Source organism: Peromyscus maniculatus, chromosome 5 (assembly GCF_049852395.1).
Source record: "Peromyscus maniculatus bairdii isolate BWxNUB_F1_BW_parent chromosome 5, HU_Pman_BW_mat_3.1, whole genome shotgun sequence".
NCBI classification, from domain to species: Eukaryota; Metazoa; Chordata; class Mammalia; order Rodentia; family Cricetidae; genus Peromyscus; species Peromyscus maniculatus.
In genome coordinates, this window is record NC_134856.1 from 52,977,014 (window position 1) to 52,999,849 (window position 22,836).

The 22,836-nt window shown below is 50.4% G+C and overlaps 2 protein-coding genes across 4 annotated transcripts in view; one reads left to right on the forward strand and one right to left on the reverse strand.

The window, feature by feature from the left end:
* The window catches only part of Hsdl1 (hydroxysteroid dehydrogenase like 1), a 15,099-nt gene extending 12,806 nt beyond the window's left edge, over nucleotides 1-2,293 (reverse strand). Inside the window, exon 1 of one of the 2 annotated variants that reach the window (XM_006990174.4) lies at nucleotides 2,163-2,293. The gene's annotated coding sequence lies outside the window, so the exon portion shown is untranslated. The remainder of the gene's footprint in view (nucleotides 1-2,162) is intronic. The other variant, XM_076572211.1, reaches the window with a different exon arrangement.
* Nucleotides 2,103-22,739, forward strand: Dnaaf1 (dynein axonemal assembly factor 1). Of its 2 annotated transcripts, none has more exons than XM_006990173.4 (12): nucleotides 2,103-2,532; nucleotides 3,569-3,704; nucleotides 5,119-5,210; nucleotides 8,239-8,460; nucleotides 8,565-8,731; nucleotides 12,856-12,977; nucleotides 14,824-14,981; nucleotides 17,406-17,660; nucleotides 19,577-19,668; nucleotides 20,697-20,756; nucleotides 21,618-21,981; nucleotides 22,447-22,739. In XM_006990173.4, the coding sequence occupies exons 1-12, from the start codon at nucleotides 2,421-2,423 to the stop codon at nucleotides 22,539-22,541; spliced, it is 1,875 nt and encodes a 624-aa protein (XP_006990235.1). In that variant the 5' UTR covers nucleotides 2,103-2,420; the 3' UTR covers nucleotides 22,542-22,739. The 2 variants fall into 2 exon arrangements, with proteins under 2 accessions (XP_006990235.1, XP_015863929.1); XM_016008443.3 differs by having other exon boundaries at nucleotides 2,124-2,532; nucleotides 3,569-3,650.
* Nucleotides 22,740-22,836: the final 97 nt, after the last annotated feature.

Sequence of the window (22,836 nt, forward strand, 5' to 3'; positions counted from 1 at the left end):
TTTTACTTCACACTGCATCCCCTGGCAGGAATTTCCTCACAGTATTTTCTAGAAGTTCTTCTGATTTAAGTCTGCAACCCTGGCTTCTGTAATGGTGGCAACCAGTTTTCATGCATCCTCTGTAGGGCTCCACGGTGCCAAAATGCTGTGTATACAAGATTGCTTGGCAAATACAACATTGCCTTAGTAAATCCCATTAGATACCGTTTGGGCCAGAGCTCAAGTTTCACGCTTGAAGAGAAAAAAACCCAAAACTTTGTATCAGCATTCTGACAAATTCTCTTACAGGTCAGTGAGATTTGGGGAGTTCCTTCCCTTCTTCTGCCTATTTTTCATCAGTGACTGAACCAGCAGTAAGGTTGAGGGGAAAGAACAGCAACATGGGAACCAGAACCCAGGACTCTTACCCAAGATCCAACACCCCTGAGATCCAGGTCTCTACTTAGGCACCAGGAATACAGGCAACAGCAGCCCACGCCTAGGCACTCATCCAAAATAACTGAAACTTTTTGCTTGCACTAAACATTTGTAAAGCAGGTTCCTGTCAGCCTTACTCACTAGCCAAAAGATGAAACTACCAAAATGTCCACCAATTGATGACCACAATGTAACCCAAACATAATACAATGGGATATTACTGAGCTCTAAGAAGGAATGGGGCATGAATACATGCTGTGGCATGAGAACATGAGGCTGAGGGACAGAAGCTAGACACAATACATGTATAAAACATGTTTGCAATAGGGAAATCTGATTAGGAGCACTGACGGGGGCAAGGTGGGGCCCAAAATGCAGCTGATGGGGTGGAATTTCTTTGGGGGTGGTGGGAATTACCTGGAACTGACCAGCACTGTAAATGTACTACAAAGTGCTAAGTTGCACCTTTCAAAATAGCTAAAATGATGAATTTTGCCTCAAAGAAAAAAAAATCCACTGGGAACTGGGAAGATGGCTCTGCAGATTAAATGTTTGCTGTGCAAGGCTGAGTTGAGATCCCAGTAGTATGTAAGAGTGGAAAACAGTGGAGCCAATTTGTAACCCCAGTACTGGGAGGGAAAAAGCAATCGAGGATCATGGGGACCAGTCCGTCTAGCCTAAAGGAAACACTGGGTTCAGTGAAAGACATTTTCTCAAAAAATAAGGTGGAGCCCAACAGACACTGACCTGTGGCTTTCACACTCACACATGAGCAACACCCCCCACACACACACACACAACACACACTCCACTAATAAAGTAGTGTTGAACTCTGCACTTCTGAAATATTCCCGAAATATCTTGTCACTCTGAAAAAAAGAGATCCTGTTCTTGGGGACTAAGTTACACTACAACACACTGTCCTTTCCCCACCACATGGAAAAGGGGCTAACACTTCCCGGCTACAATGAGAATTAGCTGAGGTGATACCTAAGAAGCACTGACTTTGCAACCGCTCAATAAACCTTAGCCACTAGCCAGGATTATTACTCAGGGTTCGATGTTAGCTCCCGCTTTTTGTACTGACCCGACTTGAAGAAAAAGCTTCTAAGCGCGTTATCCCTATGGCTTCACTTAACTCCTTCCTTCAATCTCACGAGGAAAAGGACGCAGAGTCACATCCCGGGATGTCACAGCTAAGACCTGAGACTAAGGCACGGCTCAGCGCCCTGGCTGGTGGTCCATGAGAGCCCGCCCCCTCCCCACCCGCCCGAGGTAACCTTTATACCCTGCGGTCACCGCCCAGGGGTGCGGCTGAGTCCCGGTGGTAGAACAAGGACTCTCCACCTCGTTTCCCCATCCCTCCCCTGCGACGCCGGGCGCCGCCCAGAGACTCTGCAGAACCCACCCGGCTCTGCAGGATCTGCGCGCTTTCTTCAGCAGCGCTGCCATTCTGCATCAGTTCTGAATCCTAGAACCCATTCAGACCCAGCAGCGGGGAAAGAAGGATAAAGAGGCACCGAAAAAAGGGCGGTCCCGGGGCGTGTCGCGTGTGCGAGCCGTGGGGCGAAGATGAGGCCCGGGACACCTGCACGGGCTGCTGAGGGACCGCCGGGAGCGCGGAACCAAGAGTTCGCAGCTACGGGGCGCGGCAGGGGGGTGGGGTGGGGACGACCCCGAGGGTCGGGGTCCCCGGGGGCGTGGCCAGGGCCGGAAGCGGGGCGCGAGAGGAGCGGGCGCGATACCTGCAGCAAGCGGCGCGGTCTCCGAAGCCCGTCCCGCCGCCAGTCCGCGCAGCCGCCGCCCCGGACTCCGTCGCAGGTCCGCTACCCACGTGATCTGCGCACGCGCCCGGGTGGAGCTCCCCACTAGGCCCGCCCTCCGCGGCGTAACCGACTGCGCGTGTGCACTGGTTACCGCGACGACCAGGGAAGCGTTGGACAGCCAACGACTTAGTTAGCCAACCTTAGTGCCGGAGCTGAGTGGCGGGACGAGGAGTGAGCATGCACCCCGAGGCCTCAACCTCAGAGCAGCAGGCGGATGGAGCGACGGAACCCAGTCTGGAGGAGTCGGCGGGCGATCACGGCGGCGCGGGCCCCGGGGTCCGCAAAGAAGGTGCCATCGCGTCGGGGAGCCGAGGGGGCGAGGGCCCGTGTGCCTCACACATGCCCATTCACGCAGCTGGGAGCAACCAGCACCCCTCACAAATGCCTGTCCATACAGCCATGGATCAGCCAGCATCCCACATGCATGCCTTCGCATTAACTATTAATGAATGCTGTACTTTTATTAATATAATCAATCCAGCACATATGGAACGCAAGTTATTTATTCCAATGAATGTTTATCAGGTACCGCCTGTGGCTGGGAATTGTTTGCAATGAATGTAAGACTCAGTCCCCAAACAGTGTTCAGTGTCGTCCAGCAGATCCCTCACAGAGAGAGCTCATCAGCTCTTGAGGTTACTTACATGCATTTGAGGTGCCTTACAGGGTAATCTGATAATCTGAGTTTGAACCCAGAAGTGCATAAATATCGTGGTTTGAATCTGTATCCCAGCAGTCCTAAAGTTAGGTCTGAGGCAGTGACTCTCTGGCTAAATTTTACTTGTGTGTAACATGATATTCTTCAAGAAAACTTACTGGTAAATAATCCATGACACCAGTTTGTCCTTTTAAATTATTTTTTTCACTGTGTCCTCCCCCTTTAAAAAAAAAAAAAAAAAGTTTATTTTAGTGTGTGTGGCGGGGAAGAGATGTGCAGGTGCCCAAGGAGGCCAGAAGAGGGCATCAGATACCGTTAGCAATGCAAATGTCTTTAAGGGAGTGCTTGTAGAGAGCAGTGAATTCTTCTGCCTTGAAAAGAACACACTGACAGCTTTATCCATCAGTAGGGATCATTCTTAGGAACACATATGGGTATAAAAAAACAAGCTCCACAAAAAGCACAGGATGCCATTTATATAAATCAAAACCACGACAGCCTAGGATTGTTTTTTCTTTTGTTTTGAAGCTTAGGCTGGCCAAATCCAAAACCTAATGGAGAGTCTCCTTCCTCAGCCTCCTGGGTGCTGGGACCACAGGCTGAGATTGCCCATACCCATCCTAATTTTTTTTTATCTTTACAAGTTGATTCTTCTTTTATTTTACAGAAATTAATGAGACCAAGGAAACATGTGTGGGTCCTTCTACAACATCCAGCCAAAGTCAGAAGCAACAGAGCGGCGACAGTAGGTTAGATTGTCGCTCAGGCTATGCAAGAAATGACAGGGATGATCGGGGCCCCAGGTTTGTGTTGTGCAGCTTGGTAGTACCAAGCTACCAAGGAGTGCACAGTGATAGCCCTTTAGTCCCTTGCTCAGACAACAGCTGAGGAACCTGCCCAGTTATTAACAGAACAGGATAAGAATAGCAGTAGCTTTTTAAGGAAGGGGGGTGTTACTTGTGTATATTTATGTGTGTGTAGGTAGCCATGGAGGCCAAAAGAAGGTGCTGGGTTCCCTAGAGCTGGAATTATGGGAGGTTATGAGCTGCCTGAAGTGTACTGGGAACTTGTCCTGTATCTTCTGCAAACGCTCTTAATTGCAGAGCTATCTTACCATGTCTCCAGCCCCGAGTTCTTTTTTTTTTTTTTTTTTTTTTTTTTGGAAAAAAAAAAGTTTATTACTAGTGTAGGAGGAAGAATATGGAAACAAATGTATACAGCCATATACCCTGGCACATATATGGAGGTCAAAAGACAACTTGCAGAAGTTCATTCTCTCCTTCCACTGAGGATTCCAGGGATCAAACTCAGGTCTTCAGGCTTTGGTTCTACCCACTGAACCATCTTGTCATCCCCACCCCTCACCCCCCAGGCCCTGCATTAAGACAAGGTCTCACTCTATTGCCCAGGCTGGCTCTCAACCTCATGAATCTCTTGCCTCAGCCTCCTCCTGAGTGCTGGCATTACAAATGTTCACACCATGCCTGGTTCACACCAGTTTTGTTGATGACACTACTAGAAGTATTTTTATTAGGCCAAACGCTGCGAATTTTTAGAACACTGAGATAACAATATTGGGTAAAGAATATAGCTCTAAGAACTATAAATAAATAAATAAATGGGGAGATGCTGCTGAGATGGCTCAGATGAGCACATAAATTAGAACCCCCAGTTCTAATCCCATGCAATCCCAGTTCCTGTGCACACACCCAGGCATCTCTGGACATCTGTAATCCCAGAACTGGGGAGGCTGAGACAGAGGAGTCCTGGGGCTCACTGGCCAGCCATTCTACCCAAATCAGCAGGTTCAGTGAGAGACTCTCTCAAAAACCATGGCAGATGTGATAGAGAGGACATCTGACGTTCGACCTTGCACACACGTGAACACGCAAGAACACATACACACAAACATACCGAAGGAAAGGGGAGGAGGATGAAGATATAACAAGAGGCTTCAAATTTAGGACTTCAGACAGAATGGATGGAGGAAAGAACCTGAACTGGTGCCATGGCTCCCATCGGCATTCCCAGCAGGGCTGAGGCAGGAGGTCCACAAGTTTGAGACCAGCCTGGATTGCCTAGTGGGGTCCCAGCTGACCTGGGCTACAGAGTGAGACCCTATCTCCAAACCAATGCAAACCAAATACAAGCCTTACAATATGTTTGCCCACTGACAGGCTGAAAGGAGCCTCTTGTTTGTGTTTTGCATTTTAACAGGATGACTAAAGAATTCCTTCAAAAGCTCTGCAAGCAACACAAGCTCTACATCACCCCTGCCCTGAATGACACGCTGTATTTACACTTTAAGGGTGAGTCCCAGGGGAGTCCAGGAGCAGTGTCAGGAGACAAAGCAGGAAACAAGCTGCAGAGCGCATCTTGGTGCTCGGTGCTATTTATTTATTTATTTATTTATTTATTTATTTATTTATTTATTTATTTATTTATTTATTTATTTATTTATTTTAAAGATTTATTATGTATACAGTGTTCTGTCTGCATGTATGCCTGCAGGCCAGAAGAGGGCACCAGATCTCATTACAGGTCGTTGTGAGCCACCGTGTGGTTGCTGGGAATTGAACTCAGGACCTCTGGAAGAGCAGTCAGTGTTCTTAACCTCAGCCATCTCTCCAGCCCTCGGAAGCTATTTAAGTGGAACTCTGCCTTGAATGAATTCATAAAGGGGCTGTGTGGGTCCAAAGGAGCCACCCTTGCTGCTGCTGCGTCCTCTTCCTCTTCTCCTCCTTCTCCTTCTTCCTCTTCTGATTTTTGGAGACAGGGTTTCTCTGTGTAGTCCTAGCTGTCCTGGAACTCGCTCTGTAGACCAGGTCTTGAACTCACAGAGATCTGCCTGCCTCTGCCTCCCAAATTCTGGGATTAAAGGTGTGCGCCACCACCGCATGGCCCTTGTTTCTTTGGTTGCTTGATTCTTTTTCCCCCTTGCAATATAAGGGATGGAAGCAGGACCTCCCACAGGCTAGGCTAGTACACCGCCACTGAGACACAGCCCGAGCTAGCCTCCTTTCCCTTCTTGTTTTGAAACAAGGCTCACCAAATTGCCCGGGCTGCCCTTGAACTCACTTTGTAGCCCAGAAGGATCTTGAACTTCTCATCTTCCTGCCTCACTCAACCAAGTAGCAGGGATTACAGGCCTGTACCACCAGGCACATAACTAATTAATTTAGTCTCAGTATCTCTCAACCCCCCCCCCCACATACATATACATACACTGAAGATAGGATCTTTTTATATAGTCATGCTAGCCTTGAACTTGTGGCCTTCCTGCCTCAGTCTGCTGAGTGCTGGCAGTTGAGGCTCCAGTCAGCATAGCTGGCTCAGAGACTGGGCAATTTTTAAAGCAGTGGGGCAGTTGTGAACCTTGGGCTTTGGACGGGTATATTGTGAAGGAAGAAAGATTAGGAGGGTCTTTCGTCCTCTCAGAATGCAGGGGACCTGTGGCATCCTAGGGACTTGGGCTTGGTGTCCAGCCCCACATCTGCATCTGAGCTCAGGTTCATGGCCAGGACCATCCTGACCAGTGATGACCAGGATCCCCAGCTCTAGTTGGGGCCCAGTGTGAGGTGGCTGACCTGCTTATCGCTCATCTATTTGCTTGTGTATTATTCAGGAAATCTTTCCTGAGAGCCTTCCATGCATGGGACTTTCTCAGTGCCAGGAATCCAGAGGTGGATGTGGCAAGGATGGACTAGGGGTCCTGTTGGGTGGGGCGGGCATGGGTGGGCAGCCATGGGGAGGAGGGCGTTATGCAGGGAGGGACACCGGCCCAGCAGCACACAGGCCTCAGGGTTTAGAAGGACTTCCCACCGGTCTCCACCCTTCTGCCCCTTTGAAATTCTCCACCTGGCATCTGAGCATAAGCAGCAGTTAGAACAATGGGGGAGGTGTTCTCACAGGGATGGGGGGGACAGAGACTATGGAGGAGGGAGGCATAGGAGTCAGTGTGTTAGGCTAAGTGGATTCGGAGTTAGTAGAGAGGTGCCTGCCTTTGTCATATGTCACTAGCTAATAAATCACCCTGAAACTTAGCAACTTCAAATCCGTTATCTCACACAGGTTCTGAAGATCTGTGTGTGATTAGCTAGGTGGCTCTGGCTCAGGGTCCCTCTTGAGGAGTTGCCAAGTGCCCTCAATTACCTGAACACTGGGCTGGCGCTGGAGAATGGCGCAGTCCCCCACCATGGAAGCCTCTCAGTGGCTGCCAGCTCCACATAGAGCAAGCTGCCAAGAGAAAGAACAATATGGGAATAGGGGTCCCAGTTCCAGAAATGACACATGCCACGCTTCTGCCTTACCTGTCATCTCAGGGCCACCCTCTTCTTGATGTATCAACACAAAGGCTGTGATAAGCTGGGGTGGGGGCCTGCCATGTGGTAATGAGAAAATGGGTCAGAAGCCTTGGAGAGGTCAAGCAGGAAGACCAACACTGGGACTGACTGAGCAATGAGGCTGTCACTAGGGACTCCAGCCTGACGTACAGACTGCTGCTGGAGGAGCTGGGGGACAAAGGGGCTTTCCCTAGGGACGGTGGAGCCATGGGACAAGAGTTGGAGGGTGGGCCAGAGTGCAGGAAAGAGACACACAGACACACAGAGACTAGCTCAGCAGGGACCCCAGAAGGCTTGGGTGTGGCCCAGCACTAGAGGACTCACTGTCCAGGTGTGAGGCCTTGGGTTCAATCAAAACAAGGGGATGGCTTTGCAAAGAAAAGCCGTTACTAGCTGCGCACGACTTTAGTCCCAGCACTCAGGAGGCAGAGGCAGGCAGATCTCTGAGTTCCAGGACAGTGTAGACTATAGAGCAAGTTTCAGAATATCCAGTGCTACCTAGAATGGCCTAGTCTCGGGGAAAAAAAAGCAAAAAAAAAAAAAACCCATCTTTTTTTAAAAAAAGAAAGAAAAAGAGGAAAGAGATGTGGGTGTCTTAATCTCTCAAGTGCAAGACCAAGGTGCAGGCAGATCCAATGCCTGCTTCCAAGTTCACAGATGGAAGTCTCCATCTGTGACCTCAGTCTGTAGCCCAAAGTAGCCTTGAACTTGTGATCCTCCTGCTGTAGCCTCCAGGGAGCTGGGGTCACTGTTGTGCCACCATGCCAAGCAGTCTCTCTCTAAAAGGGCACTGATCCCATCATGTGTGCCCCACCCTCAGGAACTCCTCAGCTCCCAAAGGCCCCTTCCAACACCCTCACCCTGGAGGTAATGGTCTTCTATATCAGAATTTGCAGAGACCCCAAGTGGCAGCCTCTGCCACTAGGCGAAACCAACAGCGTCCAGGCCTCTCCCCTCTGAGCGCACAGGGTCCTCACCAGCCCCTCCCCACCAGGGTTTGACCGCATCGAGAACCTGGAAGAGTATACAGGCCTCCGCTGCCTCTGGCTGGAGTGCAATGGCATCCAGAGGATCGAGAATCTGCAGGCCCAGAGCGAGCTGCGCTGCCTCTTCCTGCAAGTGAACCTGTTGCACAAGATTGAGAACCTGGAGCCACTCCAGAAGCTGGACGCCCTCAACCTGAGCAACAACTACATCAAGACCATTGAGAACCTCTGTAAGCTCGGCGGCCCTGCTCTGTACCACATCCCGGCGGAGATTCCAGAGTGTGGGCCGGGAGCACATGCTGCTGTTGCTCATTTTGTACCGCCTCCCCTCCAGCCTGCCTCCCTGTCCTGAACACGCTGCAAATGGCCCACAACCGCCTGGAGACCGTGGCAGACATTCAGCACCTCAGGGAGTGTCTGCGGCTCTGTGTCCTCGACCTCTCCCACAACATGCTGAGTGACCCGGAGATCTTGAGTGTGCTGGAGAGCATGCCCTGTCTAGTAAGTACAGCATGCCATAGGCAGCGTGCTTTGGGGTATGCTTCAGAAACGCCGCCCTCCCTCCTTCCCCTCCTTTCTTCCCTCCTTCTTTCCTTTCCCCTTTTTGTAGTTGTGTGGCTTTTCCTTGGAAGACCTGGACAAGTATCTGGTCACCCCTAATGGGGCGCCATCAAGAGAGCAAAGAACGGATTCCACCTAAACGTTAGTAAACCCATGAGTTTACTGGGGTTACTTACAGGAACGTGGCTGACTCAAAGCCTGCATCACTGGGAAACCCACCCAGCACGATGGTACTCCTGAGAGCTGCTTCCCCAGGGCTCCCTGGGTGACTAGCAGGCCGCTCTCTCAGCTGCGGCTGAGTAGCTTCCAAATAACCTCAGCAACCAGCCGAGAGCTGGGAGTTTTCCTTTTGTTTACTTCCTATGCCTTGTGTATTTCCTTATGCCTTTTGAGCATCCTGCCCTCCTTCCCTGGGAGAGGATGTTTCAAGCTGGAAGAAATAGCTTCAGAATAGTGCTCTCAGCTGAGTTTCTCAAGTGGCAGATGTCACCTGGGGTAGTTCCCTCCTATTTAAAACATTGCAGTGGCTATACTCCATACTTCCTGCCAGCCACTCTACTCAATCCCCCTTTAATATGTGTGTAGACTATATAAGCTAAATGAATATATATAAATATATGTTACACACACACACACACACACACACACACACACACACACACACACACTGTTGGTTCTGTTCCTCATTGGTCTCAGAAGTGTTCTATCCAGTGCTGATCCAGGCATTACTCCGGGTTACTATTCAACCTATCCCTTTTGAGCTGAGCATTCCTTCTCTGCTGGGTTTTTGTTGTTGTTGTTGTTGTTGTTGTTGTTGTCATTGTTGTTGTTGTTGTTGTTGCATTCATTTGACAAGGAAACTGTGTTGATGGCTGCACATCCTGGGCCTGGACTTGGAGAACTCTGCCACTTCATAAGCTCTCATGACTCTGGTATTTCCGGGCAAATAAAGATAGAGAGTTGCTCAATTCTGGTTCAGCACCGTTCTGTAAGGTGCATCATGCCAGGCCTGAAGCCTCCCTCTCTGCAAGATGGATTAGTGAGCGCTCATGCTATGGGCCTGACTGGCCTCACAATGTTCCCCATCATGCTTTGCGGGCTGTCTCGGAGGAGCCACACGTGACTGTCTGTCACCCTCTTTTCCTTCTTTGTGTGTTTAAAAAGAACTTGGTTCATATGGAAGAGCCCGACTCGATGTTGGCTCCGTCCTCCCACCTGTCAGTTGTCAGAATGGGTTGAGACCCTCACCACCTTTGACAGTGACCCTGAGGCTTGGTTTTGTTTGCATCACTGTGTAGTGTGAGGTATGAGCCGATCCTTGCTATCATTCTTATGTGTGTGCATGCATGTGTGTGTATGCATGTATGTGCATTTATGTGGAGGCTGGAGGTCAACCTCAGCTAATTGTTCTTCACATATATCTCCTCTTATAAGGATGCCTGTCAGGCCAGTAGGGCCTATCCTAATGACCTCACTCTAACTTAGTTACCTTGTCATAATCCTGTCTGCAAATACAGTTACATTCTAAGGTACTGGGGCGGGGGAAACGGGGCCTGGGTAGGGGACATGGAACAACACAGGACACTCCAGTCTGTTACAAAAGTGGTCACTTCTTGTTGTTGTTGTTGTTTGGGGTTTTGAGCCGGGATTTGTAATGCCTTTAAAACCCCCACATACAATGTAGTCCTTAGAATACTTTTCTGCTTCCTGCTGTGAACTTTGAAAATACGGCCAGGGCAACAAAGAAGCCATAAGACCAGGAGTGGCACTACTTGACAGGGATTAGGAGGTGTGGCCTTGTTGGAGGAGATGTGGCCTTGTAGGAGCAAGTGTGTCACTGAGGGTGGGCTTTAGGGTTTCAAGTGCTCATTCCATGCCCAGTGTCTCTCTCTTCCTGCTGCCTGTGGAGCCAGATGTAGAACTCTCAACTATTTCTCCAGCACCATGTCTGCCTGCATGCCACCATGATGACAATGGACCAAACCTCTGAAACTGTAAGAAAACCCCGATTAAGTGCTTTCATTTATAAGAGTTGTGTGGTCATGGTGTCTCTTCACAGCCATAGAACAATGACTAAGATACATGGCAAGTTGAAAGCTAACTCATTTACATATAATAAAGAAATGTTTCCTTAACAACATAAACCATTTTAGATAGGAAAAGTGTCTGATGTGATCAGGCAAACAGAATGCAACATGATTGAGTCTCACTAACCCTCTCAGCTTCCTCAGGTGGAGTCCAGAAGGTGCACATCTGGCCATGGGAGAGGGTGCTGGTATTACTAGGCCAACTTTCCTTACCATGTTCTGACCCCAGGGAATCTGGCACCTAGTAGGAAAGGCCTCTCCTGGTGGCCCATACATCCTTTCCCAGTCTGTGCCTCTTGGTGTGTTTTGTTATTGTTTGGAGACAAGATCTCCTGTAGCTAAGCCTGGCCTCCCTCAGCCATTAATTCTTATTTGTTGCCCCTGCAAATGTTTCCTTGAAATGGGTCCCAGGTAGGAAGAACCAAAAACAAATAGACTGAAGTGTGTTTCGGTGAGAGACGATGAGAAATGCAGCTAATAGAACCACTGAGGCTGGCAAGGACTTTGGGGATGTTCTCCAGTATGGCTCCAGAAGAACCCGTCCTTCCAGGAGTAGAGAGGAGGGTGGCTGAGCAGTCTGTGCCACTTCAGTGGCACAGCACAGGAGCCCTTCTTAATGTCCTGTCACTGCACCAGGATGTACAGTGACAGTGTGCGCAGGATGTCAACTGCACCAGGATGTGCAGTGACAGTGTGCGCAGGATGTCAACTGCACCGGGGTGTGCAGTGACAGTGTGCGCAGGATGTCAACTGCACCGGGATGTACAGTGACAGTGTGCGCAGGATGTCAACTGCACCGGGATGTGCAGTGACAGTGTGCGCAGGATGTCAACTGCACCGGGATGTGCAGTGACAGTGTGCGCAGGATGTCACTGCACCAGGATGTATAGTGACAGTGTGCGCAGGATGTCAACTGCACCAGGATGTACAGTGACAGTGTGCGCAGGATGTCAACTGCACCGGGATGTATAGTGACAGTGTGCACAGGATGTCAACTGCACCGGGATGTGCAGTGACAGTGTGCGCAGGATGTCAACTGCACCGGGATGTGCAGTGACAGTGTGCGCAGGATGTCAACTGCACCGGGATGTTCAGTGACAGTGTGCGCAGGATGTCAACTGCACCGGGATGTGCAGTGACAGTGTGTGCAGGATGTGCAGTGACAGTGTGTACAGGATGTCACTGCACCGGGATGTGCAGTGACAGTGTGCGCAGGATGTCAACTGCACCGGGATGTACAGTGACAGTGTGTGCAGGATGTACAGTGACAGTGTGCGCAGGATGTCAACTGCACCAGGATGTGCAGTGACAGTGTGCGCAGGATGTACAGTGACAGTGTGCGCAGGATGTCAACTGCCCCGGGATGTGCAGTGATAGTGTGCGCAGGATGTCATCTGCACCGGGATGTGCAGTGACAGTGTGCGCAGGATGTCAACTGCACCGGGATGTGGTGCTGTCATTTCATTTTGCTCAAGAAAACTGTGTTGTTATTCTGAGGGCACATAATGTTATCATCTTGTGTTTTATTACACTGTGTATACTATATGTATGTTTGTGTGTGTGTATGTAGTGTGTATGTGTGGTATATGTGCAGTGTGTGTGTAGTGTGTATGTGTGTGTATAGTGTGTATGTAGTGTGTAGTATGTGTAGTGTGTCTTTGTGTGTGTTATGTGTGCAGTGTGTGTGTGTATGTAGTGTGTAGTATGTGTAATGTGTATTTGTGTGTGTGTTATGTGTGTAGTTTGTGTGTGTAGTGTGTATGTGTGTGTGTAGGCACAGATATGTTGTGTAGGGAATGCATATGGAGGTCAGGGGACAACTTTCAGAAGTTGGTTCTCTCCTTCTGCCACGTTAGTTCTGGGGACTGGACTCAGGTCATTGGGCTTGGCAGCCAGTGCCTTTACCCACTGAGGCCTCTCAGGGGCCCAGATTGTCTGGCTTTGATAATCAATTTAGCCCTGCTTGTTGCTTTGCAGCGTGTGCTGAACCTGATGGGAAACCCAGTGACCAAACATATCCCTAACTACCGCAGGACGGTCACTGTTCGTCTGAAGCAACTGACTTACCTGGATGACAGGCCGGTTTTCCCCAAGGACAGGTAAGAAAGGAGACCTTGGGTTGTGTGCATTTGAGTGCTTGCCAGTCAGCACACTTGGTAGACTTTCAAGTTTTCTGACTTTTGAGCATTTTCACAAACCGGTAAATACCCTCCGGACCCATTTAATGGTACCATCACTGCCTAGCATAGGAACAGAAGTGCTTGCCCACAGATTGTGTGTGTGTGTGTGTGTGTGTGTGTGTGTGTGTGTGTGTGTGTGTGTGTGTGTACCATGGCACACCTGTGGAGCTCAGCTTGCACTGTGTTGGTCCTGGGACTGAACTCAGGTTATCAGACTCAGCAGCAAACTCCTTTTCCTGCTGAACCATCTCGCTGGCCCTTGTCTCTCTTTTGACTCTTGGGACCAATGCTTCTGTGGGCATTTGTGTGCACATTCTTGTGCAGACACAGGTTTGATCACCTTAGATAGATATATAGGAGTAGAACTGATGGATCAGATGACAACCTCATGCTGGGCCTTTGAGAAGCCACCATTTCTAAAATGCCTCACCACCTTCCTTCCCTTCCAGTATTTTGAGAAGATCTGAGTTTTCTGCATCCTTGCCAAAATCTATTAGTTTCACTCCTGCTGTGGGATGCAAAGTGGAGGCCTGCCGTGCTTGTAATCTGCACCTCCCTGGTGGCTCTTGTGAGGTGGTTTTTAATTGTGTACTGGTGATTTGCATCTGTGCTTTGGGAAATGTTGGCTTTGGGAAATGTGTCTCTGTTCATTTAAAACAACAGTGTTTTAAGGAGCAGTTTTGGCTGAACTAAGCAGGAGTACAGAGTTCCGGTCCTCCTCCCAGTTTCCCAGGGTGAGCATCTTGCATCCTTGGGTACACTTGTTACAACTGATGAACCAAAGTTGATGTAAGATTAGTAAATAAACTCCAAAAACTTTTGAAGATTTTTTTTACTTTTTATTTATTTATTTATTTATTTATTTATTTATTTATTTGTGTGTGTGCCATGTGTATACCATGTGTGTACCATGTGTGTGCCAGCTGCCTGGTGAGGCCAGAAGAGGGTATGGGATCCCCTGGAGCTAGAGTTACAGGCAATTGTGAGTCGACTAATGTGGTGCCAGGAACTGAATTCATGTTCTCTACAGGAACAGTAAGCACTCTTAACCACTGAACCATCTCTCCAGCTCCTTAATTTTGAAGAAATGAATGAGTTCAGGGGGCTGAAGAGATGGCTCAGTAATTAAAGTGCTTCCCTCATGAGCATGAGAATTTAAATTTGACCCCCAGAACACACATAAAAAGCTGGACACCATGGCATGCACCTGCCATCCCGGCTCTGGAGAGGTGGAGATAGGGCTATGGACTGCACTTGCCAACCAGCCCAGCCTACTTCAGGTGCCAGGAGGAGGCCCTGTCTCAAAAAGAAGGTAGATAGTACCTGAAGAGGAAAGACACCCAAGGTCATACCCTGGCCTCCACACACATAGTCACACGTGTGCACCTGCACACACAAGTACAGAGAGGAACGAATAAATTTGGCCAGACAGCATATGTTTATAATTTTAACCTATGCAAGATGTAAAGAGCCTGATAGAGAAATGGCTCAGGGGTTAAGATGTCATCTGTATGCTTATGGTATACATACATACACATAAAAGAAAATATGAATCTTTAAATAAAAGAGTTAATTCAGACCTGTATCCTCCTCCCAGATCCCCCACCACCACCCACTTCTCTGCCTTCCAGGGTGTCACACTTCCTAGAACTCATTATTTAGCCTAGGCTGGCCTCAAACTCATGGCATGGCAATCCTTCTGCTCAGGTGCAGACAGGCATGAGCCCATGCCCAGCTCCCAGTTCTGTCCTTTGTCCTTACCTAGGGCATGTGCAGAGGCGTGGGCACGAGGGGGTTATGCAGCTGAGAAGGAGGAGCGGCTTCAGTGGGAAAGCAGGGAACACAAGAAGATCACAGACAGCCTGGAAGCCTTGGCCATGATCAAGCGGCGGGCTGAGGAACGAAAGAAGGCCAGAGACAAAGGTACGGCCCAGACTGGAGCTGTGCAAGCTGCGGCTTGTGACCCTTTTCACACGAGCCTGGTGTACAGGTATAGAAAACACACAAAGGCCACACAGTTCCTGCAGAGAGATCACAGATTGTCAGAACAACGCTTTGCTAGACATACAGTTTTCTCATTTAATGAGGAAAGCTGATTTGCATGCTAGTGGAATGGATGTGCTTGGTTATTTTTACATAAAGAATTAAACCTTGGGAGCTTCAGAGATGGCTCAGAAGTTAAGAGCACTGCTGCTCTTGCAGAGGACCCAGGTTTGATGCCCAGAACCCATATGGTGACACAAGCATCTGTAACTCTAGTCCCAGGGGATCTGACACCCTCTTCTGGCTCCCATGGGTTCTAGGCACCCATGTAGTACACAGGCATACATCAGGCAAACACCCATACACATTTTGTTTTTAACAAAAGAGAACGAGCCCTTGGCTGGTGGTGGAGATGTCGGGGGTAGAGCATCTGCAGGCGTTTACAATTGATTGACACTGTAGTTTCATAGGTGACAGTGCTGAAGTCCTGAGAGGACATAGCATGAAAGGACAGAGCATGCTTAGGACTGCTTCAAAACTGTGGGAAATTCTGTCTTAACCCCAAGCCAAAATTAATCTGCAGTTTTTTAAAGCATGAATCCTAATTAGTCTTAACAATAAAAACCCGGAGTCAGGGTGATACCTGAAAGATCAGAGAAAGATCAGAGCCATGGTCACTCCTTACCTCTATGAAATCTCAGACTGAAAGGAGGGGATCTTGTCTCTACGAATCCTTATATTCCTGCCTCCACCTCCCTAATGCTGGGATCAAAGGCTTGTGGTGGTATTGTGTTCCCCGAAATACTGTGCACGCTAACCAACTTATGGGGTCAGAGAACAGGACAGCCACAATATTAAACATAGAGGATAGGCAGGGGTAGCACACGCCTTTAATCCTAGGCAGAGATCTACCTGGATCTCTGTATGTTTAAGGATACAGCCAAGCATGGTGACTCATGCCTTTAATCCTAGGGAGAGATGGCAAAAAGCAGAAAGATATATAAGGCATGAAGACCGGAAACTAGAAGCATTTGGCTGGTTAAGCTTTTAGGCTTTGAGCAGCACAGTTCAGCTGAGATCCATTGGGATGAGGACACAGAGGCTTCCAGTCTGAGGAAACAGAATCAGCTGAGGAATTGGCGAGGTGAGGTGGCTGTAGCTTGTTCTGCTTCTCTGATCTTCGAGCATTCACCCCAATATCTGGCCTCAGGTTTAATCTTATTAATAAGAACTTTTTAAAGATTCCTGTTACAAAGGCTTGAGATCCCAAGTGCTGGGATCAAAGGTGTGTGCCACTACTGCCTGGCTCTGTTTCTCTTTTAGACCGGTTCAATCTCGAGTAGCAGAGGGTGGCCTTGAACTCCTGATCTTCCTGCTTCCTCCTCCCAAGTGCTGAGATTAAAGGTGTGTGCCACCACCACCTGGCCTCTATGGTTAACTAGCTTTGCCCTTTTAATTTCCCAAGTTCCACCAACTGGGGACCGAGCATTCAAACACGTGGTCCTATAGGGGCCATTCCCCTCGAAACCACCACAGTCGCCATGCCTGGCCTCTCCTGAACTGTTTTAAAGTAAAGGTAGACCCCAAATCCTTGCCTGCCATGTCCTCGGGCCGATGTGTGCTCTCTCCATGGCAGAGTGCTGCCTATCGAGCTGTGAGCAGAGTGATCCCTTACTGGAGACATTCATCTGCCTTTAGTTATCATATGAACACTCCCTCCACACACCTATTTTTTTTTTTTTTTTTTTTTTTTTTTTTGGTTTTTCGAGACAGGGTTTCTCTGTGTAGCTTTGCGCCTTTCCTGGAGCTCACTTGGTAGCCCAGGCTGGCCTCGAACTCACAGAGATCCGCCTGGCTCTGCCTCCCGAGTGCTGGGATTAAAGGCGTGCGCCACCAACGCCCGGCTTATTTTTTTTTTTTTTTTAAAGACAGAGTTTCACGTAACCCTGCCTGGCCTCCAACTTGCTACATAGCTGAGGATGACCTTGAACTCTGATACTCTTTTTTTTTTAAAGATTTATTTATTTATTTTGTATACAGCATGTATGACCAGAAGAGGGCATCAGATCTCATCACAGATGGTTGTGAGCCACCGTGTGGTTGCTGGGAATTGAACTCAGGACCTCTGGAAGAGCAGTCAGTGCTCTTAACCTCTGAGCTATCTTTCCAGCCCCCGAAATCTGATAATCTTGACTCTACCGCCTAAGTTTCAGGATTACAGGTGTGCACACCATGCCTGCCTAATGCTTTGATGAACTGTGCCCCTGACAACTCCGTGCACTCAGTCTCTCAAGTTCATGGACATGCAGGTGCTCTTGTCCTCTCAGGCAGCTCCAAGTTCAACTCTGGACTTTTCTTCTCTAGGGGAGACACCCCTGCCAGACAGTGAGGAGAGCAGCTCCACCAGCCCAGAGGCTCAGGACAAGCCGCCCCTGGGAGAAACCCAGCAGAAGATAGAGGTGCTTGTGGAGGAGAGCTTCAAGGCCAAAGACGAACTGTTCCCAGAGAAGCCAGGTGGAGAAGAGGAGCTGGCTGTGGTGGCGGACAGGACAGTGGAAGAGCCAGACCTGCCTGGGAGTCTGGCTCAGTCCCAGACACTCTTGGTGGCCACTGCTGAAGGTAAGGCAGCTGAGACAATAGAGGGCAGCCTCTGACCCTGCGCACAGCTATGACCTCTGACCTTGTGCACAGCTATGGTCTCTGACCCTGCACACAGCTATGACCTCTGACCCTGCACACAGCTATGGCCATGACCTCTCTGTCCCTACACAGCTGCTGCCTCCACCTTTCTACACCACATAGAAATCAAGACAGCCCCTCACAGTCACACCCACAGGCCAGTCTGATCTAGGCAGTCCTTCACTGGAGGCTTTCCTCTCAGATGACTCTAGGGCCCAGAGTCTAGGCTGTCTACTGATAGGTAACCCCAGACTTCCCCAGGATGCCACAGGGACCTCCTTGGAACATTTTGTCCAATAAGGCCATGGATACAACATTCAGAGCCCCCAACCTGACAAGTCTGACGTCTGGCCCAGGAAGTAGGCCCTGCTGCATGGAGAATCCTGGGAGTGCTGCTGTTCTCATGAAAGGATTAGGTGTCAGGGCTTCGGGAATTACCTTGCAAGTGAAGAGGCCTGGGCAGGGCAGAACCTTGGCAATCCACCCAGCCGGACCTTATTCTGTCTCTTGAATCCATGTTGCCCACCCCCGAAGGTTTAAATTAAGAACAGCCACCTGCCTTTGTTCTGCAAGATCTTTAAAAAGCCCATTGTATCCAAGTCCTTTAGAGGATATGTGTGTGTGTGGTGGGAGTGGGGGCAGGAATACCCCTGGCCTGCTCCCAGGACCTTAGGGTCAGTGATTCCAGTGTGAGGGCTCGGGTATCCCAGGCTCAAGAGAGGCAGGAAATAGAGGACAGAGAGCAGGGCAGGGAGGAGGCATTCAGAGGCCGTCTAGAGGAGAGCAGAAGGCAGGGAGCTCAGGTATACCGTGCTGTGCATCAGGAGCGGCAGGAAATAGAGGACCAGGGCTGGGGAGAAGAGCCCCAGGGGCTATCCAGAGGGGTGCGGGGTGCGGGAAGCAGGGCTTGGGCATGGTATTGGGAAGCCACAGGCACCAAGAGAATCCTGCTCTGGGTGCCCTGCCCTGCTCATCAGCTGTGCATATGGCTCTTCTGACTTTGATGGGACCCTGTGCCAGGATGTCTGTCTGGGGACATGCCTTACTTTATTGCTTATGGAACAAGGGAAGGCTGCTGTGTCTGGCTCAGGGTAGGATTGTCAGACCCGTGACCTGCCTGTTCTGACCTTCTGGGAAGTTTTTCTGTTTAGCAAGGGCCTGCTGTGGCTGGCATTCGAAGGTAAGGGGCTTCTGGGTTCAGCATGTAGGGTTTTGTTACCACCTCGACTACAAACGTCATACACAGATCTGTGGATCAGGGTGGACTTCCTGGCTTAGCCACCCCTCTCCTGTGCCCTGGTGCCCAGCCCAGATGGAGGGGACAGTGAGTGAACAGACCACACAAGGACAGGGCTTAGGAACTTGGCAAGGAGGGCCTGGCAGAGGAAGACCGATAGTGTTTCCACCCATCCAGGCAGCCTTGCCATGGTAAATGGCACAGGTCCCTGGCCCTGGAGAGCAGGTGGCCAGGTACTTGATGGACAGGCAGGGCAGGCTGGCGGAGAGGCCTCCACCAGGGCTAGGCTGCAAGGTTGGCCTCTCTGGGCTTTGGAAACAGCTATTGTCCCGAGCACATCTTCTTGCTGGGCAGTCAGGCTGTCTGCTCTTAGTGTGGCCGCTTCTGTAGACTCACCTCCTGTCACAGCAGGGCCAGCTTCTTCCCGTCTGTCCTCAGCGGGAGGTGGAGGTGCAGCCCTGTCCTCAGTAGAGGACTCTGGCAGCTTCCATGGTGGCGGCTGTCCAGCCACACCCAGGAAGGTCTGCCCTTCCTTCCACCTTAACCTCTAGCTTGTCGTCCCAGCCTTTGTATCTGACATCAGCGCTGGGCTTAGTAACTTCTCACTGCTGTTCCTCAGAGTCCACGTCCTCAGTGGCAGCTACTGATGGGACCGGAACCGAAGACACAGAGGCCATTGCCCTGGAGACCAAGGAGAGGCTTTTCATCGATGTGAGCAGGGGGCTGGTCAAGCTGAGGGTGGGGTGACACCTTTGTGGTCCTCACTGTCTATCAGGAGTTCCCCAGGGAGCAGGTACAGCACAGACACCCAGGCAAACCCCCAAGTCCACCATACTCATATTCAAGTTTGGGGGGCTGGTCCATTTACCTCCCCAGGCTGTGAAAGCCACACTAGAGTTTCCAGGGATATTATAGTGCAAAGTGATTCTGTGGTCAGCCCTGGAGTCACATATCACTGAAGCCTGCTGGGCCTCACACCCACAGTCTGCCAGGTGGCTCCAGCCACCTCATTGGCTGGTCCCTACTCTGGCTTCCTGTTGGTTCACCATAGTGTGATTGTCCAGTGTCCCTCCCAGCAAAGGTTGTTAGAGCTGTGTCACCCACCCCTCCCCAAAGCTCCTCCCATTTAGATGACTGTATAATGTATTTCCTGCCTGCAAGGCATGAGAAATCACAGTGTCCCATTGTCCCAACAACTGTAATTCAGGGGGCATGCAAACCCATGTGAGCTGGGGCTCACTCTGTCTGCTTAAGGCCTAAGCTTTGCATTCAAAAATTGACCATACAGGACACCGTGAGGATGTAGCTGAGTCCTTACTCTGAGGCTGCCTTACTTGAGGCATGGTATGTACTAAGTATTCTGAGATATGTAGTATGATCATCTCAATATTATGGAGTAGGAACTGGAGAAACAGAGAGGTTAAGCAACTTGCCCAAGGCCACACATCTAGGAAATGGTGGTGTGGTTTTCTGGTTTTCAGGAGGTACTTGAGGCTCAGACTGATGTATAAGAGGTACTTTTGAGTTCGGAGTTCCCCATGACACAACAAAGTCTTCCCATTGGTTAGGTGGCCGAACTTGAAGTGGCAGTGTGGCTTCGAGCATGCCGAAGTCTTCGGGTGGGCATGGGTGGGAGTTACTGAGGGGCCTTGGTGATAGTTCCTTAGGACATCTTGTCTCCTGTTGATATTCTCTTCCAATTGTGTCTCTGGGTGATATGTGGTCACTGGCTCTTTCAGGACCTGCCTGACTTGGAAGATATTGATGGCATGGATATATCAATGGAAGACCAGACAAAGGTCAGCACGCTCTTCCCTATACCCCAGAATGGCCTCAAACTTGTGGCATCCCTCCACCTGCCTTGGCCTCCCAAGTACTGGAATTACAAGCATGTACCATGTCTAGTTCTTTTGCTTTTGAGACAGGGTCTCACGGTGCTGCCCATGGCTGGCCTGGAACTTGCTGTAGACTAGGCAGGCCTTGAACTCAGAGATCCACCTATCTCTACCTCCTGAGTACTGGGTTTACAGGAGTGTACCACCATGCCTGTCCCTTAGAGGCCATTTCCTTGTCATGAAAGTGAACTGCCCTTCTGAGCACAGTGACCATGTTTCCCTCACTGAGGAAACAGGCACTCTCTGGCCACTCTGAGAGCTTCTTCAGCCACATGGGCTTTCTGCTGCATGTTCTATTGGTGGCTGCCTGAAATAAACTGGGGTGTTGCCTTATGCTGGGTTCCTATGCGAAGCTCCCCAACTCATTTACTAAAGCTATCCCTCGTGGGAAGGCACCTGACTCTCCACCCCGGGCATAGCCGGGAGCCAGCAAGCCACTGTTTCAGCTCCTGTCCCTAGAAGAGACTTTGGGAGGAAACTGCACGAGGTCTCACATCCAAACAGGCACACAGGCCACTACACTGTGGGAACTGGGTCCAGGAACAAAGTCCTAAGAGTTGCTGGGCTGTGGGGTGTGGCAGAGGCTAGAATCCAGACACTGGTAGGGTGTGGCATGGGGAGCTATGTGGATGGGGAGTAAGCATGGAGAAACCGCTGGTCGAGTGTCCCTCCCGAGGCCCTGTGCCAGCCTGCGTTCTCCCTACCCCTGCACGTTTTCCTGTATTGTGACCATGGGAAAATCAGACACGGCTCACTCTCTCACAGGAAACGGGCATCCCGAAAATCCAGGTGATCTCCAGCTTGAGTGATGACAGTGACCCTGAACTGAATGACTCTCCTCTCCCCATGCTTGAGCACACTCCCACGGGCTCCACGGGTGTCCTCTCAAACATATTTGCAGTCTGCAAGGACTCCTCAAAGGCAGCCAGGGTGCCTCTCACAGACATATGTGAGCCAAGAGCGACAACAGAACTGGAAACCCAAGGTCAAGTCTTCAGCACCACCCCTCCACGGCCCCTCATCCAGGAGCTGGAAGAGGATGGGAGGGGAGAGAATGAATCAAAGGAATCACTCCCCACCCAGTCCAGTGAAGATGGAGACAGCCAGCTGCCTGAAGCCACCCTACTAGGTAACACTCCAGGGGCTGCTGTAGGGAGGCGAACCACAGAGAGGGGGAAGCCGATGGGGGCTCTGCCCCACTCACAGGTGACCACCTGGCCCTGTGGTTCCAAGCCAGAGGCTCTGAGGAGGGAGGGGACCACAGACACGAGGGCTAAGTGACAAAAGCATTGGTGTTAGCCAGTGAATGCACAGCAGCTTAAATCACAGGCCTGCTGCTGTATCCAGGCAGGCAGGGCAGTCTGGGCAGCCAGTCAGGACAGTCTGGGCAGCCAGTCAGGACAAACAGAGGACTAGCCCAGGGTTGGATGTGCATTTTAGGTGAGCACTCGCCTTTGGGGTGGCTTGTATTCCCCGAGTTCCTCTTGCCCAACAGTACGGGGCATATCTGAAGGACTCTGGCTGGCCTGGACCAGTGCTCAGCAAGAAGGGTAGCTCTACCCAAGGACTGACTCGTTCTCTCCTGACTCTTTAGGAGACAGAGCTGAGAATGAAACACAGTCTTCGTTGGACCTGGGGAAGCCCAGCCCCAGGGCAAGCCTGGAAGATATTGAATTTGGCTTGGACTGAACCCAAGGCAGTCTACACTGTTAGGCTAGCAGTGGCGAGGTGGACGCAAGGCACTCTTTCCTGTGTACCACATCTGGTGCACTTTGGGACCCTGCACAGCATGTGCTCTGCAGCCACATCTGTGTGCCTTGTACCCAATGCATCGGTTTCCCTGGTTACAGACCCCAGGATTACATAAATACGTTAAGACCCACACAAGTCAGCATGTTACTGGGCTGCCAGTCAGGTTCCATTGGGATGAGACCAGAGACTCCACCCCACCCCACTACGCCGTCTAATGTGTGTGCATCCCCAA